The 17,049-nt window shown below is 48.0% G+C and overlaps 1 protein-coding gene across 1 annotated transcript in view; it reads left to right on the top strand.

The window, feature by feature from the left end:
* Positions 1-3,381: 3,381 nt before the first annotated feature.
* celsr3 (cadherin, EGF LAG seven-pass G-type receptor 3) overlaps positions 3,382-17,049 on the top strand; it is a gene marked incomplete at its 5' end in the record, with an annotated part of 29,026 nt that continues 15,358 nt past the window's right edge. The window contains 2 exons of the mRNA XM_084184351.1: positions 3,382-8,719; positions 16,711-17,049. Coding sequence (XP_084040477.1) covers positions 3,382-8,719; positions 16,711-17,049 — 5,677 coding nt within the window. The remainder of the gene's footprint in view (positions 8,720-16,710) is intronic.

Below are 17,049 nucleotides of genomic sequence, written 5' to 3'. Positions count from 1 at the left end.
TTATATGACAGAGAAATCTGTCCAATTTGTTTAGATTTATTGTGGAACCTAGAATGGTGGATTGATGTGTTTGTGTATAGGATGGTAGAGCAAGCAGATCAGTCATTTCATGATCAAATTGGCCAAGCTCTAGGCCCCTGTCTGAATCTAATAAACTAACTGTCAGATAATGAACACAGGTATACAGACCCTTGTGTCCTAATCACATAGGGCTAATCTCCCCAAATAATTAATGACATCATCATCCTTTTGGTTTAGACTCTATTGAAGGTCAGAAGGAAAGCACACACCTTGAACATGATAGGAAAACAGGTTACAATAGGACTTGAGTCTGGACCAATGAATAAATGAGTGGTCACTAATCAACTGTGAGATCAAGGAGAGCTAAGGGCCCTTTATCTTTTGATGGTTGTTTGGTAGGCTATTCAAGTCAATGAAGTCTGCCATATCTTATTAATCACGCACAACCCACAGGCCCTATAAGCTGTGGCAAGATTCACACAATCACCCCGCACATGCCACGCAGCTGTCGCCATATGTCATTATGACTTGTACGAAGAGAGGGGAGGGATGGAGGGTGGCTTCCCGGATAGCGGCCTTCTGTGTCAACCTGTCTGAGTGGCAGGACGGCCAGGGCCTTGGCCTCCTCCTCTAGCATAAATTGTGGGTGTAAATGACAACAGATGATTGGCTGGCAAACGACACTACATGTCAATCGATGTCCGTCCCCATCACACTTCCGTCACTTCTCATGAATGTATTACTGCCTCATCATTTCCAGTCGAGGCCATATGCACACCGGGCCTCCGCTACCACCTGCCACTCAGGATTTCAGTGAGGGGGGAAGGATCTGGCGACTCTGTGGCACCGGGCCTGGTCAGACAAGGATAGAGGTGCCGGGGGAGTGCAATTACCGAGTATGTGACTGGCAGGCGAAATGAGTGAAGAAAGCCTCAACACCGCCCCTCCCTCCCGGCACACTCAACCCCTCGGAGGGGTATAATCCACCAGAGGCTAAAAGTACCCCCACTTTCGCTGTTCCCATGGCAACTCACACTGTTGAAAAGCAGGGTCTTGCATGGCGGCTTGCGGTAGTTAGGAGAACCCCAGTGAGGAGTCAGAGCTTATTGATTCACCGTTGCGTGGAGGGGAGCCAACCAGCTAAATTTGGACACACCCGCATGTTGAAAAGGGTGCTGTGTCTATACATTCTAAAACGCACACGTGCACATACACACGCACACGCGTAGGCCTAAACGTGCATTAACCAAGTGGAGTGTATTTAGCTGACTAATTACTGTAGGAAGTATATTTTAAAAGGTAATATGTAGACTAAATGGGCCGAGTGATGCAGCAGGCCTATTTGGAACGCCGCTGTCCATGGTGCTGTATGTAATGCGGTCGGTTACGCCACTACTAAAAATGACCCCTGTTAGCTTAGCCATTTCTCCTCGGAAAGAAATTCATGGTGTGGACTGCCCAGACTTACAGTTCTTTGGTTGAAGTGTTCGACGGGGCTTCCTAATGTAGGCTTCTTTCAGCATAGTTTACATGGGCGCTGTCCATGGTTTTGTAATGCTGAAATTTCCCATAGCCTACTCGTACGCTCATCTATCCCATCAAGTTTTCGTCTTATTTTATTACTTCCCTCTTTCCTAAGTTAATGATATTGACCCTGAGCCAGGTTGAAATGCTCAACATATAGGACTGATGGCTCATGGTTTTAGGCTACATTATGAACAGCTAAAGTTTTACAGCACCCTGCTTTGGTGTCACTTTACATTTCAGGCACTTTCCATTAATACAAACTTGTGTTTATATCCAGATACATTATTTATATTAAACGTAGGAAAAGCATGGAATCATAGCCTATAATGTAGCCTACTTGGATTTTCTTCATCCCACTATTTCAGTACAAGAGCCCGATTGTCTAGACGACTTTGCGCGTGTCGACATGTATCCGTCCTAATCACGGAGAGGGCGGCTCGCCAATATAACCTAGCCTACTTTTCACACCTATTATTGTTGGTGTGCAGGCAAGGCGAGCGATGATACCCAACAGGGCTGACTGCCTACCCCTCGCTTCCTCGCGCCTAATGACTGACTGTTCTCAGCTCGGAGAGAGCTAGAGCATATAGATCGCAGACGTTTGAGTTTTTTTGTGCACTTCATTACTGTGGTCGGAGCATGAATATTTCAACATACGTGGATTAGCTCCAACCGTGGCGGCGGCGACAGCCAGACTGAGAGAAACAGATTGGTTTTCATAGCAGAACTATTTTGTGCCACAACACATCCGATGATGCAAGCCAAGGCTGCCAGACACGCCTTCCCTCCCTCAGCCATTTCCAAAATGTGGGGATTTCATTTTAGGTTGTAGAATTCACCATCAGAATGAATTGTGTTACCTGAATTTGGAATACAAATTATATTTCCATATTAACGACTTTTAATCCACTTTGTAAATACAATGAAATATATTGCTCATATCCATATAAATTAATGTTTGATTAAAATAATAAGTGAAGGGTGATGACCATATCGAAGGAAAAGCAATGAATAGGAAGCCTACTAATTACTCATCGATGTGTAGGCAGAGCATGACGTCATGGAGAGGCTCAATTCATTAAGCTAATTTTGTAGGCTATATAACATAGGCCTAACTGTCTTTAAAATGTATTAGGCTACAGAGACATAAAATGTGCAATAATAAATATAATTGACAGTGCCCTCTGCGTTATAATTTCATATTTAATAAAGCCTAAATATTTCTCATTATTACCAAAATGGAATTAGGTTTCATATGCTTCATGGCTACTATGCTCTGCTATAGCCTATATACAATTTAATTTATTTAGATTGGTTTATTAAAATATGAATGTGAGTGAGATATAGTTCCGAGTCGCCTTCCAGTTGTGGATATGGCGGCTACGGGTGGTGTAACAGCCCTGCGAGCTGGAATAAACCATTATCTCCTATTTCTGTGAGCAGAGAGAGAGAGAGAGAGGGAGGTGGAGGAAGAGAGCAGCGAGGGGGAGGGGTGTTGAGAGGAGGAGAGTGTAACGAGAGGATGGACAGTACCACCGGGGTCTGCTGAGAGCCATGTTGGATATGAATGAAAGGGAGAGATGCTGCACCCCTGACGCCGACAGACCGAGTTCTACCGAACACAGCGAGTAAATGCCAACTTCCCGGGCCCACGGAAAGACGGGGGAGCGCGGGGGAAGGTGTCGGGCAGTGCCGTTGGAGCTGGCTACCTAGCCGGCGACGGAAGAGAGAGCGAGAGAGACGCACTCGAAGAGAGAGAGAGAGAGAGGGAGAGAGAAAGAGAGAGGGGTGAGCGGGAGAAAGGGGGAGAGGAGAAAGGATTTTACCAGACTAATGGCTGCACTGCTACTGGGTTCCAGCCTGCTCTCACCACTTCTTCTCCACCTGCTCCTCAGCCCTTTGTTCGCGGTTAACCCGGGGAAGTTAGCAGGGCCCTGCGGTTGGAGCTCGGGACACTGCCCTGAGACACCGAGCCATCCAAGGGAAGCTGGGGTCTTGGCGAGCAGCAGCGGTTCGGTGATCTGCCCCAGGTGGACGTTACAATGGCTCCCATCGGGACGGCTCCCATCGGGACCAGAATGCCCAGTGTGGAGTCCTTTTATATGGCAATGCGCGCATGGAGACCCTTTTGAACCTTTGTGCACGGAAGAAGGAGGTGCGAGAAGGCCGTGGAATGGAGTCAGGCATCCCCACCCTGTAGGTAGGAGCAGGAGCAGCGGTGGGGAGAGGGGCGTTGTTTCACCTGTTTTCTCTTCGCTGGTTCAAAATGCCAAAAAGAGGTTTGTACAAAGGACTAGAGTTTGCGCGCGGTCACCACCCTGTCTGCCGGCCGCCAAACCCGACACAGGGAGAGTCTTTGTGCGCGGCCAAGACCGGGGACCTGCGACCAAGTCATCGGAGATTGCTAGAGATGTTAGAGGGGCTTCTGAAAGGTATACAAGGACCCTCCACCGGCCACTTCCCCCAACACAGCACATATCTACAGCTAAGCAACCACCTGGACCGCTGCCATGGGGCACTCCTCACTCTCATTTGGGTGATAATGCTTTGAAGGCTAGAGAGGTGGCCACCAGTGATTGTTCTCATTTGGGTAGTCACAATGTTATCGCTCTCCCCACTGATGGTTGTAATCATTCATTTACTAAGGCCATTGGGAGAACGTGGAGGAGTGGGGCACAAGGGCCCTACCCATACTATCTCACTTCAGCCACCGCAGGCAGCGCGGCCAGATGTTACCAGTCACCCAGGATTACTGAAGGGGCCATGGTCCTCACAGGTTGTTACTTCAGCCGTGCCCGAGACAGGCTCCGCGCCAGCCCCAGTTCTGGGCATGCATTGGGTGTGGGCCGGAGGAGGGAGGGAGAGAAGGCACAAGGCAACAAACACGTGAACAAAAATGATCCGGATAAGGATTTGGCCTCTGTTTATCTAACAACCAAGCTTAAGGAGCTGGCTGCTCGTCCACAGAGAATATCAGTGTTGGCAGGCGGAGAACAAAGCGCTCAACCCCAGGTAGAGAGTAAGGGGTTACCCTGGGGGTCTCTCCCCAGAACGAGGTGTTGTGGTTTGCAGCGGATGGATGTAGGGGGAGGACTTTCAGCAAACATTATAGGTCCCAGGGGAAGCATAGCAGTGAGTAATCTCGGCATCCAATTTTCCCCCACCACAAATATCACGGACAGTCTCTGTTTGCCATCTAATGGAACCGGTAATGAAAATAGAAATTCACTTACCTCTACTAGCTCGTTTTCCTTATTCCATGATGACATACAGGCAGTAGATTCGGCTGCTCGAGCCAATGTTCCTCATCCTCAGTCTGAGCCAGCTCACAATGAGTCAGCTATCGTCACGCCTATATTGTCTTCCATCACCGCTCTCACTATATCAGCCTCTGGACAGGCTGGGGCAATTAAGTCTGGCGTTACTCACAGGGATCTTGTTACCACAAACCTCTTCTCATTCTCCATGGAGCTCAATCTGACTAAACGGGATAGTGAATCAGACTCACCTTCCCGGCCACGGGCTAGCCTCCTCTACACACCTCCTTCCCTTCACATAGGTTCAGCACCACAGGCACAATGGACAGCACCCATGAAAACTTCTACCCAGCTTTCTCCAAATAAACACGCATATTCGGCTCACCACTTTCAGCCATTCTTTTTGGAGAATGTTCACAACGTCAATAATAATAACAACATCAGAAATTTCAACCAGAACAACAATAACAACAAGGAGAACAAAGAGGGGAATGTTCAGACGAATGATGAAAGTAATGATGCCAATAGTAGACAGGCGTCAGCAGATCTGAGTGGACCATGCTCACAGACACAGCAGGGCTCGGTCCCGGAAGAGTTGCTCCACGCTGCGTGTGTTGACAGCAGCTCTGGCGACAGCTTAACTACTGTCCAGGGGGGCACGCGCCCGCAATTAAAATCCGGTAAACTGGTGCCATTACAACAGGAAGGTGTCAGTCAGCCAGAGAGACATATGGGGGGTGAGGTTGAAGAGGGGTCTGGGGGAGGCGAATTACAGGTGGGGGAGGGGGAAAGACAGGCCAGAGTGGCACGGAGGGAGGAAGTGGAAGAGTGGGAGTCAGAGGGAATAACAAAGAGAGCTACAGCCCAGACAGATGCAACTGTAGAGGCAGAGGGACAGAGAGAGAAAGGTCAGGAGAGGGCCAGCCTCACACAGGCACAGAGTGGAGCAGCAGGAAGAGGGGGGGGGGAGAAAGTGTGGCAGGGGGATGAAAGCACACAGGAAGAAGAAGAGGAGGAAAAACACAGTTCAAGGGGAGAGAGAAGTCTGAAAAGGCAGATAGTGGAAGATGCAGGTGAGAAGGACAGAGAGAAAGAGGTTTTGGTGGTGGGGCGCGCTCGCCGAGCTGCCAACAGACACCCTCACTTTTCCCAGTATAACTTCCAAGTGCAGGTTCCAGAAAACCAGCCCCCAGGCACCTCAGTCATACCAATGTCAGCCACCGACCCAGACGCAGGTGACGCAGGCAGGCTCAGCTACACCATGGCCCCTCTCATGAACAGCAGATCCACTGACTACTTCCACATCGACCCTGACACGGGCCTCATCACCACCTCCCAGGTGCTGGACAGGGAGCACATGGACCTGCACTACTTCCGGGTTACGGCGTCAGACCACGGCTCTCCACGCCTTTCTGGCACCACCATGGTGGCAATCACCGTGGCCGACCGCAATGACCACTCGCCCATCTTTGAGCACACAGAGTACCGGGAGACCATCCGGGAGAACGTGGAAGAGGGCTACCCCATCCTGCAGCTCCGAGCCACTGACCTGGATGCCCCGTCCAACGCCAACATCCGCTACCGCTTCATAGGAGACACCGCTGCTGCCGCCCGGGCCGCATTCGAGATCGACCCCCGCTCAGGGCTGATCACCACGCGGGGCGTGGTCGACCGGGAGACCAACGAGCGCTACACACTCCACGTGGAGGCCAGCGACCAGGGAAGGGAGCCCGGGCCGCGCTCGGCCATCGTTAAGGTCTTCATCACGGTGCTGGACGAGAACGACAACGTGCCCCAGTTCAGCGAGAAGCGCTATGTGGTGGCAGTCAGGGAGGACGTCCGGCCCCACTCTGAGATCCTGAGGGTGAGCGCTACGGACCATGATAAGGATAGCAACGCGGCCGTCCACTACAACATCATCAGTGGGAACAGCCGGGGCCAGTTCTCCATCGACAGTGTGACAGGGGAGATCCAGGTAGTTGCCCCTCTGGACTTCGAGGCAGAGAGGGAATACACTCTGAGGGTCCGAGCCCAGGACAACGGCCGGCCGCCGCTCTCCAATAACACAGGTATCATCAGCGTGCAGGTGACCGACGTCAACGACAACCCTCCCATCTTTGTGTCCACGCCGTTCCAGGCGTCAGTGCTGGAGAGCGCCCCCGTGGGAAGCTCCATCCTCCACATCCAGGCCATCGACACCGACTCTGGGGACAACGCCCGTCTGGAGTACAGGCTGACTGGCACCAGCCCTGACACGCCCTTCGTCATTAACTCTGCAACCGGCTGGGTTACGGTCAGTTCGGCCCTCGACCGGGAGTCTGTGGAACACTTCTTCTTTGGGGTGGAGGCCAGAGACTATGGCATCCAACCTCTCTCCGCCACAGCCAGCGTGACTATAACAGTGATGGACGTCAATGACAACAGGCCAGAGTTCCTGCAGAAAGAGTACTTTGTGAGGCTCAACGAGGACGCGGCTGTGGGCACCAGTGTGGTCGTTGTGACCGCGGTCGACCGTGATGTCAACAGCGCGGTCACCTATCAGATCACGGGGGGCAACACCCGTAACCGCTTTGCTATAAGCACAGCCGGGGGATCGGGGATGATCTCTCTAGCACTGCCGCTTGACTACAAACAGGAGCGCCGCTACGTTCTGACTGTGACCGCTTCTGACCGCACGCTACATGACACATGCCAGGTCCACGTCAACATCACGGACGCCAACACGCACCGGCCCGTGTTCCAGAGTGCTCACTACTCGGTGACCGTGAACGAGGACCGCCCCCCGGGCAGCACGGTCGTGGTCATCAGCGCCACGGATGATGACGTTGGCGAGAACTCTCGCATCACCTACTTCCTGGAAGACAACATCCCCCAGTTCCGCATCGACCCATCCAGCGGAGCCATCACCCTGCAAGCCGAGCTGGACTACGAGGACCAAATGACCTACACTCTGGCCATCACCGCCCGGGACAACGGCATCCCACAGAAGTCTGACACCACCTACGTAGAGGTGAATGTGAACGATGTGAACGACAACGCACCACAGTTCCTCAGCCCCAGGTACCAGGGCACTGTCAGTGAAGACGCCCCACCCTTCACTAGCGTCCTACAGATATCCGCCATGGACCGAGATGCCCATGCCAATGGCCGCGTCCAGTACACCTTCCAGAATGGGGAGGACGGTGATGGAGACTTCACCATAGAGCCCACATCGGGCATCGTACGCACGGTCCGTCGTCTGGACCGCGAGAGTGTCCCATTCTATGAGCTGACGGCGTACGCCGTGGACCGTGGTGTGCCTCCACAGCGGACGCCCGTCCACATTCAGGTGACGGTTCTCGATGTCAACGACAATGCGCCTGTGTTCCCGGCGGACGACTTTGAGGTTCTAGTGAAGGAGAACAGCGCTGTGGGGTCGGTGGTGGCCCAGATCACAGCCACAGACCCAGACGAGGGGGCCAATGCCCAGATCATGTATCAGATCGTAGAAGGCAACATCCCTGAGATCTTCCAGATGGACATCTTCTCCGGGGAGCTCACCTCCCTCATAGACCTGGACTATGAGGCCCGCTCCGAGTACGTGATCGTGGTCCAGGCCACCTCAGCCCCCCTGGTGAGCCGGGCCACGGTGCGCATCCGGCTGGTGGACCAGAACGACAACCGGCCCCAGCTCCAGGACTTCCAGATCATCTTCAACAATTTTGTGTCCAACCGCTCCAACAGTTTCCCCAGTGGGGTGATCGGCCGGGTGCCGGCCCATGACCCTGATGTGTCAGACCGCCTGTACTACTCCATTGACCAGGGAAACGACCTGCACCTGCTACTGCTCAACCACAGCAGCGGGGAGATCCGGCTGAGCCGCAAGCTGGACAATAACAGAGCCTTGGTGGCCCCCATGCTCATTACTGTCACAGGTGAGAGACAGAGGGAGAAAGTGTGGCTGGATGTGTGAGAGGATGTTGAGAGAGATTTGTGTGTGAAAGAGAGGGTGTTGGTTTGTGTGTGTGTGGGAGAGAGAGAGGGTGGGGTAAGGGCCTGTCAGAAAATGCGAATGAGGGGTATTTGAGATACTTAGGCTCTTGTTCCATGATTAATGTTATTTAGTGAATTAAATGAAAGAGGCGATATGGGACATGGAATGATAAACTGCCTGGTAATGATGGTTTATGATTTATTTAACTGTACAACAGTCATGCATTTTTAGTGTGTTAAATAGCTTTTATATGGCCAGTGTTTTTTTTGTGTGACCTGCTAGCCTATTTACAGAGCTTTTATTCCAATTGCATTGTGGCCGCTTAATGCATATTTGTGTGCGATTATGAATAAGTGTCTTTGTTTGTGTGTATGCACGTATGTACAGTACATGTGAGTGTTTGTGCATCTCTCTTTCTCCCTCTGTACCTGTCCCTTTCAATGTTCCCTCTGCAGTAGGAGTCTCTGTTCATCCTTACCCTCCCTCCATCTCTCCCACACTCAGCCTCTCTCAGCCTCTCTCTGCCCACTCCTCTCCTCCAGGACAGGAGTGTTATGAGATTATAATGAAATACAGTCAGTCTGAGAGCAAGTCTGTCAGATTCATTGTGTGTGCTGCTGTCTGTGTCTTCCTGCCTGGCTCTCCCTCCACTCTCTTCTCCCCTTTAGATGCTCTCTCTCTCGCTCTCTCTCACAATCTCTCTCTCTCTCTCTCTCTCTCTCTCTCTCTCTCTCTCTCTCTCTCTCTCTCTCTCTCTCTCTCTCTCTCTCTCTCTCTCTCTCTCTGTCTCTCTCTCTCTCTCTCTCTCTCTCTCTCTCTCTCTCTCTCTCTCTCTCTCTCTCTCTCTCTCTCTCTCTCTATCTCCCTGCTCTTTACTAAGACTAGAGAGAGGGGAGATTAAGATGTAATATAGTCGGTCTAAGATCCCAGCAGGACAGCAGGCCAGGCCTGTACTCATCTGATATCTGTCTCCGTCCATCTGTCTGTCTTTCCTTCCCTGGGGCACCAACACACAACACCACTTCCCCTCTTTTGTGTGTGTGTGTGCGTGTGCGAGTGCTTGCATGTGTATCTGTGTTTGTGTGTGTCTGCACAGTACATATAAATTAGGTGTAGACAGAGAGATTTAGAGAAGAAAGGCAAATTATAGAGATTTGATTTGAGCATTAAATCAAGTCAAAATAAAATACAATTGTATTTATCACATGCTTCGTAGACAACAGGTGTAGACTAACAGTGAAATTCTTACTTACTTATTTTCAAAGTTTAAGTTAAGATAAAAATAGAAATAGTGAAATGAGGAATAAATACACAGTGAATAACGAATAGAAATAACAAGTAAAAATAACGTGGCTGTATATAGGGAGTATAAAATAACATTTATATATGTAGGGAGTATAAAATAACATGGCTATATATAGGGAGTAGAAAATTACATGGCTATATACAGGGAGTAGAAAATAACATGGCTACATTCAGGGAGTATAAAATTACATGGCTACATTCAGGGAGTAGAAAATAACATGGCTATATACAGGGAGTAGAAAATAACATGGCTATATATAGGGAGTAGAAAATAACATGGCTATATATAGGGAGTAGAAAATAACATGGCTATATATAGGGAGTAGAAAATAACATGGCTGTATACAGGGAGTAGAAAATAACATGGCTATATACAGGGAGTAGAAAATAACATGGCTATATATAGGGAGTAGAAAATAACATGGCTATATACAGGGAGTATAAAATAACATTTCTATACATAGGGAGTAGAAAATAACATGGCTATATATAGGGAGTAGAAAATAACATGGCTATATACAGGGAGTAGAAAATAACATGGCTATATATAGGGAGTAGAAAATAACATGGCTATATATAGGGAGTAGAAAATAACATGGCTATATATAGGGAGTAGAAAATAACATGGCTGTATACAGGGAGTAGAAAATAACATGGCTATATACAGGGAGTAGAAAATAACATGGCTATATATAGGGAGTAGAAAATAACATGGCTATATACAGGGAGTATAAAATAACATTTCTATACATAGGGAGTAGAAAATAACATGGCTATATATAGGGAGTAGAAAATAACATGGCTATATACAGGGAGTAGAAAATAACATTTCTATATATAGGGAGTAGAAAATAACATTTCTATATATAGGGAGTATAAAATTACATGGCTATATACAGGGAGTAGAAAATAACATGGCTATATACAGGGAGTATAAAATTACATGGCTATATACAGGGAGTATAAAATTACATGGCTATATATAGGGAGTAGAAAATAACATGGCTATATACAGGGAGTAGAAAATTACATGGCTATATACAGGGAGTAGAAAATAACATGGCTATATATAGGGAGTAGAAAATAACATGGCTATATATAGGGAGTAGAAAATAACATGGCTATATACAGGGAGTACCAGTACCGAGTCGATATGCAGGGGTACGAGGTAATTGAGGTAGCTATGTAATGTACATATAGGTAGGGGTAAAGTGACTAGGCAACAGGATAGATAATAGACAGTAGCAGCAGCATATGTGCAAAAAAATTAGTGTGTTAGTGCAAAAAAGGGTCAATGCAGGTAGTCCAGGTAGCCATTTGATTACCAGTCTTGTTTAGAAGTCTTATGGCTTAGGGGTAGAAGCTGTTCAGGGTCCTGTTGGTTCCAGACTTGGTGCATTGGTATCGATTGCTGTGCGGTAGAAGAGAGAACTGTCTGTGGCTTGGTTGGCTGGAGTCTTTGACCATTTTTAGGGCCTTCCTCTGACACCGCCTGATATAGAGGTCCTGGATGGCAGGGAGCTAAGCCCCAGTGATGTACTAGGCCATACACACTACCCTTTGCAGCACCTTGCAGTCAGATGCCAAGCAGTTGCCATACCAAGTGGTGATGCAACCAGTCAAGATGCTCTCGATGGTGAAGCTGTAGAACCTTTTGAGGATCTGAGGGCCCATGCCAAATCTTTTCAGCCTCCTGAGGGGGAAGAGGTGTTGTTGTGCCCTCTTCACGACTTTGTTGGTATGTTTGAACCATGATAGAGCCATAGTGATGTGGACACCAAGGAACTTGAAGCTCTCAACCCGCTCTACTACAGCCCTGCCAATGAGAATGGGGGCGTGCTCGACACTCCGTTTCCTGTATTCCACGATCAGCTCCTTTCTCTTACTGACGTTGAGGGAGAAGTTGTTGTTTCTGACCTCCTCCCTATAGGCTGTCTCATTGTTGTTGGTTATCAGGCCTACCACCGTCGTGTGTCGGCAAACCTAATGATGGTTTTGGAGACGTGCGCGGCCATACAGTTGTGGGTGAACAGGGAATACAGGAGGGGACAAAGCATGCACCCCTGAGGGGTCCCCGTGTTGAGGGGCAACGTGGCAGTTGTGTTGTTGCCTACCCTCACCACCTGGGGGCGGCCCGTCAGGAAGTCCAGGATCCAGTTGCAGAGGGAGGTGTTCAGTCCCAGGGACCTTAACTTAGTGATGAGCTTGGAGGGCACTATGGTGTTGAACGCTAAGCTGTAGTCTGCATTCTCACGCAGGTGTTCCTTTTGTCCAAGTGGGAAAGGGCAGTGTGGAGTCCAATGTAGTTTGCATCATCTGTGGGGTGGTATGAGAATTTGACAGGATCCAGGGTGTCAGGGATGATGGCGTTGATGTGAGCCATGACCAGCCTTTCAAAGCATTTCATGGCTACAGATGTGAGTGCTAAGGGGTGATAGTCATTTAGATAGGTTACCTTGGCATTCTTGAGCACAGGGACTATGGTGGTCGGCTTGAAACGTGGGTATTACAGACTGGGTCAGGGAGAGGTTGAAAATGTAAGTGAAGAAACTTGCTGCTGGTTAGCGCATGGTAATCCATCTGGCCCTGTGGCCTTGTGAATGTTAACCTGTTTAAAGGTCTTACTCACATCAGCTATGGAGAGCGTGATCACAGAGTCGTCTGGAACAACTGATGCTCACACGCATGGTTCAGTGTTGCTTGCCTAGAAGCGAGCATAGAAGGCTTGTCTGCTAGGCTCGTGTCACTGGGCAGCTTGTGGCTGGGTTTCCCTTTGTAATCCGTGATAGTTTGCAAGCCCTACCTCATCCGACGAGTGTCAGAGCCGGTGTAGTAGGATTCGATCTTAGTCCTGTTTGATGACATCAGAGGGCGTAGCGGGATTTCTTATACGGGTCCGGGTTAGTGTACCTCTCCTTGATAGCGGCAGCTCTAGCCTGTAGGTAATGTTGCCTGTAATCCATGGATTCTGGTTGGGATACGTACGTACGTGTGGTCACTGTGGGGACGACGTTGTCGATGCACTTATTAATGAAGCCGGAGACTGATGTGGTAAACTCCTCAATGCCATCGGATGAATCCCAGAACATATTCCAGTCTGTGCTAGCGAAACAGTCCTGTAGCTTAGCATCCACTTCTTCGGACCACTTCCATATTGAGAGCTTCGCTGGTACTTCCTGTTTGAGTTTCTGCTTGTAAGCAGGAATCAGGAGGATAGAATTATGGTCAGATTTGCCAAATGGAGAGTGAGGGAGATCTTTGTATGCGTCTCTGTGTGGGGAGTAAAGGTGATCTAGAGTATTTTCAACCTCTAGTTTCACAGGTGACATGCTGGTAGAAATTAGGTAGACATACTAGGCACATCGACGGTACTGATTTCAGACGAGTCCCCTGACACTTTTCCATAGAGTGGTCATAATAGTTTGTATGTCAAACCGTTCGGACGCTACAGATGTTTTTGTGAGAAGACCGATTTCCGGGATGTCTCATGGTCTGATAAACACCACTCTAGCTCTAACACCTTTCACCACAGATGCGGAAGTGCGACATAGGTGGATGCGGTGGACTGAGACTCATTCAATGATATCTCTAGCTTAAACTGACGGATCTTGATGTGGATCTTTTTATTATGTTACTTAGATTGACTCTAGGGGGTTTTAAAACGTGCGTTGTACACCTTTGTTTACCATCCAACATACATCATTGTGTTCTTGACTGGTCATGCAGGGAAGGGCAAGAGTTTACACAGTTTACAGTGTCCGTAAAGAGGTCCTTCTCTTCCTACTCCAGTTGTAGGATTTTCCCAATAAATAATCCCTCTGTAATGCACTTTATTAAACCCAAGAGACAGCAGGGTACAATACCCCCTCTCTTTCCTCTGTCAACGTCATCCTTTACTTATTCAACAGACATAAATACATCCTGTAGTGAGTGTCCAGGCGTATTTTATGTGTGTGTGTGTGTTTGTGTGTGTGTAAGTACAGTATAGTCAATGAGTCATTTCTCATTATATACATACAGTAGTTGTCAAGTATTCAGACCCCTTGACTTTTTACACATTTTGTTACGTTTCGGCCTTATTCTAAAATTGATCAAATTGTTGTTTTTCCTCATCAATCTACACACAATACTACATAATGACAAAGAAAAAACAGGTTTTTAGAAATTTTAGCAAATCTGTAGATAGATCTGTACATCTGGGTAGGAATGAGTGTTGAGGAGGATAATGTGTAGTTAAGATCAGTGAGACTTTAAGCATCTGTCTAAGTGCAATGCATTTTTATGCTTATGCCTTATGTGTGTGTTTGTTAATATGGTGGAGTAATGTGTGTGTGTGTACGTTTTTGTGTAAGCGTGAGTGTGTGTGTGCATCCGTGCATCTGTGTGTGTGTCTGTACGTGTGTGTGTTTGTGTGTGTGAGTGTGGTTTAATGTATTGTAAAGATGCAATTTAAGCCTACAGAGAGCCCTTTTACTGTGTGGTTTATTCCGCTCTGCACTGAGAGTAATGAGTGCTCAGACCTCAGGGGGAGAAGGGCTTTTAAAACAAACAGAGCGCGGAAATCATCTGTCAGACCACTGCCTGTAGTGTGTGTGTGTGTGTGTGTGTGTCTGTGTTCACACGTGCAAGAGTGTGAATGCATGCAGGCTATGGATGCGTGCCTTTCTGGTTGTGTGTGTGTTTCTTTCTAGGTGACTGTGCTTACGCTACACTTGATGTTGTTAACTTTTAATAATTTCCATCCATTTGAAAAGGCCAACCCCTGTTCAGTTTCCCCTGATATGACTGGAGGGAAAGGGAGCTGTGTGTGTACATGAAATTAAAGTTGTTCAGGCGCAGGCTGAAGTGAGGGAGGAGCAAAGCAAGGCAAGGCTCCATCTCTTTAAAAGGGTTTAGTTACTGATATAGGCAGCAGGCAGCTTGCTATTTCCAGCTGAGCTGTAGGAAAGGAAGCATTACTTATGTCTAGGAGGCTGTAAAAGCTCTATTAGCCAAGTCTACCTGGAAGAGCCCCTCTCAACCCACCAGCCCTAAAACGCCCCTCCTCCGTTTGAAGTGTGGATTCACGACACGAAAACATGGATAGGAACAAATCGAAACCCACAAAGTGTTATTTACAAACTCCTGTTTTCCCTCGGTGCTTAAAAATGCTAAAATAACCTTCATTTATGGTTTGGGGAGGGTTATACAAGTTTAAAGACTAGAACGGAAGCTTAGCTTCAGAGGGCCAGTGGCTATGCATTAGGTCTGGGTTTTATTGTACTCTCTTTAGCTACCTGCTTCTGAGTGAGTTAGCTACTAGCTGCTAGCTGGGTTATATTATTAAACTGCATGTACAGTATTCAGTTCCTAAGTTAGTTATCTGATGGCGCGGTTATTTTGTAGTCTTTGTAGGCTACCTGCTCCTGACTTAGCTAGCTGCAAGCTCGGTTATATTGTACTGTTTTGGATTAGCTTATATTGTAGCTCACTGTATGTACCTGTTTCTGAGTTAGCTACGTAGCTGGTTGCTGGACAGAAGCCAGGAATGGGGGCCAAATCACACACGATTATCCTCTTAACTACGATACTTCTCATTTCAATAAGAAAGGGTATCAGGAGTAATTAGGAATGCATTTTTGCAAGCTATTCAATGAGGCCATTGTAATATCCTTTGCCTGAGCAGTATCCCCTATTTTGTATTCTGTTTTTATAATTAGTTTCTCTTTTTACAATGAGAGAAAGTCGCCAATATCCAATGTTTTTTCCCATATTATTTCTTGAACATGGATAAATTAATTTAGGTTTAAGCCTTCCTCTTATAATCCTGTTCGACCCTCTGGCTGTTCATTTATTAACGTCTGGTGTGTGTGTATGTGTATGTATGTGTGTATGTGTGTGTATGTGTGTGTGTGTGTGTGTGTGTGTGTGTGAGGTCAATAGGGAGTCAGCCTCCTCATAATCCTGTAATCAAACCAGCTGCCACCACACCCCTCCCCCCACAGTGTCAACATTCTCATTCTGCCTCCTTTCTCTACTTTTCTCTCAGTAGCTCCACCGACCCTCTCACTCTCTCTCTCTCTCTCTCTCTCTCTCTCTCTCTCTCTTTCTCCCTCTCTCTCTTTCTCTCTCGCTCTCTCTCTCTCTGTCTGTCTCTCTTTCTCACTCTCTCATTATTTTCTATCATCTATTTCTTGCAGTTTTCATATTCACATGCATGTAATTGTTCTTGTAGTATTATACTCAATTCATTTTTTGGGTCTTCTGTGGTTTCAAATTGTATTTTTATTTTTTTGATTATATTGTACTCTCATCATTGCTTTTATAGTAATAATTTTGGGCAATCTCAGGAAAAGTAGTCTAATTATCATGATAAAAGGAGGATAAAACTGCTCTTTGCACTGATAGACAATTTAAGTGTGTGTGTGTGTATGTGTGTGTGCGTGTGTGTGTGTGCATGTGTGTGTGTGTGCGTGCGTGTGCACACACTTGTATGTATGAGTGGGGGCAGGGGAAGATTATGGTCAAGATCATGCACTTGTAAGACGGCGGCTCACGCTAACTAAATATATGTATCTCTAGAGATTGACGTTGCGACCTCATGCCCCTCTCTCTCCTCCCCATCCCCCCTCCCCTCCTCTCTCTCAGACGGTATCCACAGTATCTCGGCCCAGTGCATCCTCCGAGTGCTCATCATCACAGAGGACATGTTGAGCAGCAGCGTGACGGTGCGCCTTCAAAACATGTCCCAGGACCACTTCCTGTCCCCTCTGCTTGGTCACTTCCTGGAGGGGGTGTCGGCGGTGCTGTCCGTCCCTCCGGAGGACGTGTTTGTTTTCAATATCCAGCCGGACGGCGAGGCGGGGGGAATACTGAATGTTAGTTTCACTGCGGCGCTGCCCGGGGGTAACTTTTTCCCCTCTGAAGCCCTGGAAGAGCAACTCTACCTCAACCGGCCACACCTCACCTCCCTGGCACAGATGGAGG

This window comes from Coregonus lavaretus (assembly GCF_964263955.1).
Source record: "Coregonus lavaretus genome assembly, chromosome: 20".
Taxonomy (NCBI): domain Eukaryota; kingdom Metazoa; phylum Chordata; class Actinopteri; order Salmoniformes; family Salmonidae; genus Coregonus; species Coregonus lavaretus.
This window is presented reverse-complemented; position numbering and strand designations above follow the sequence as displayed.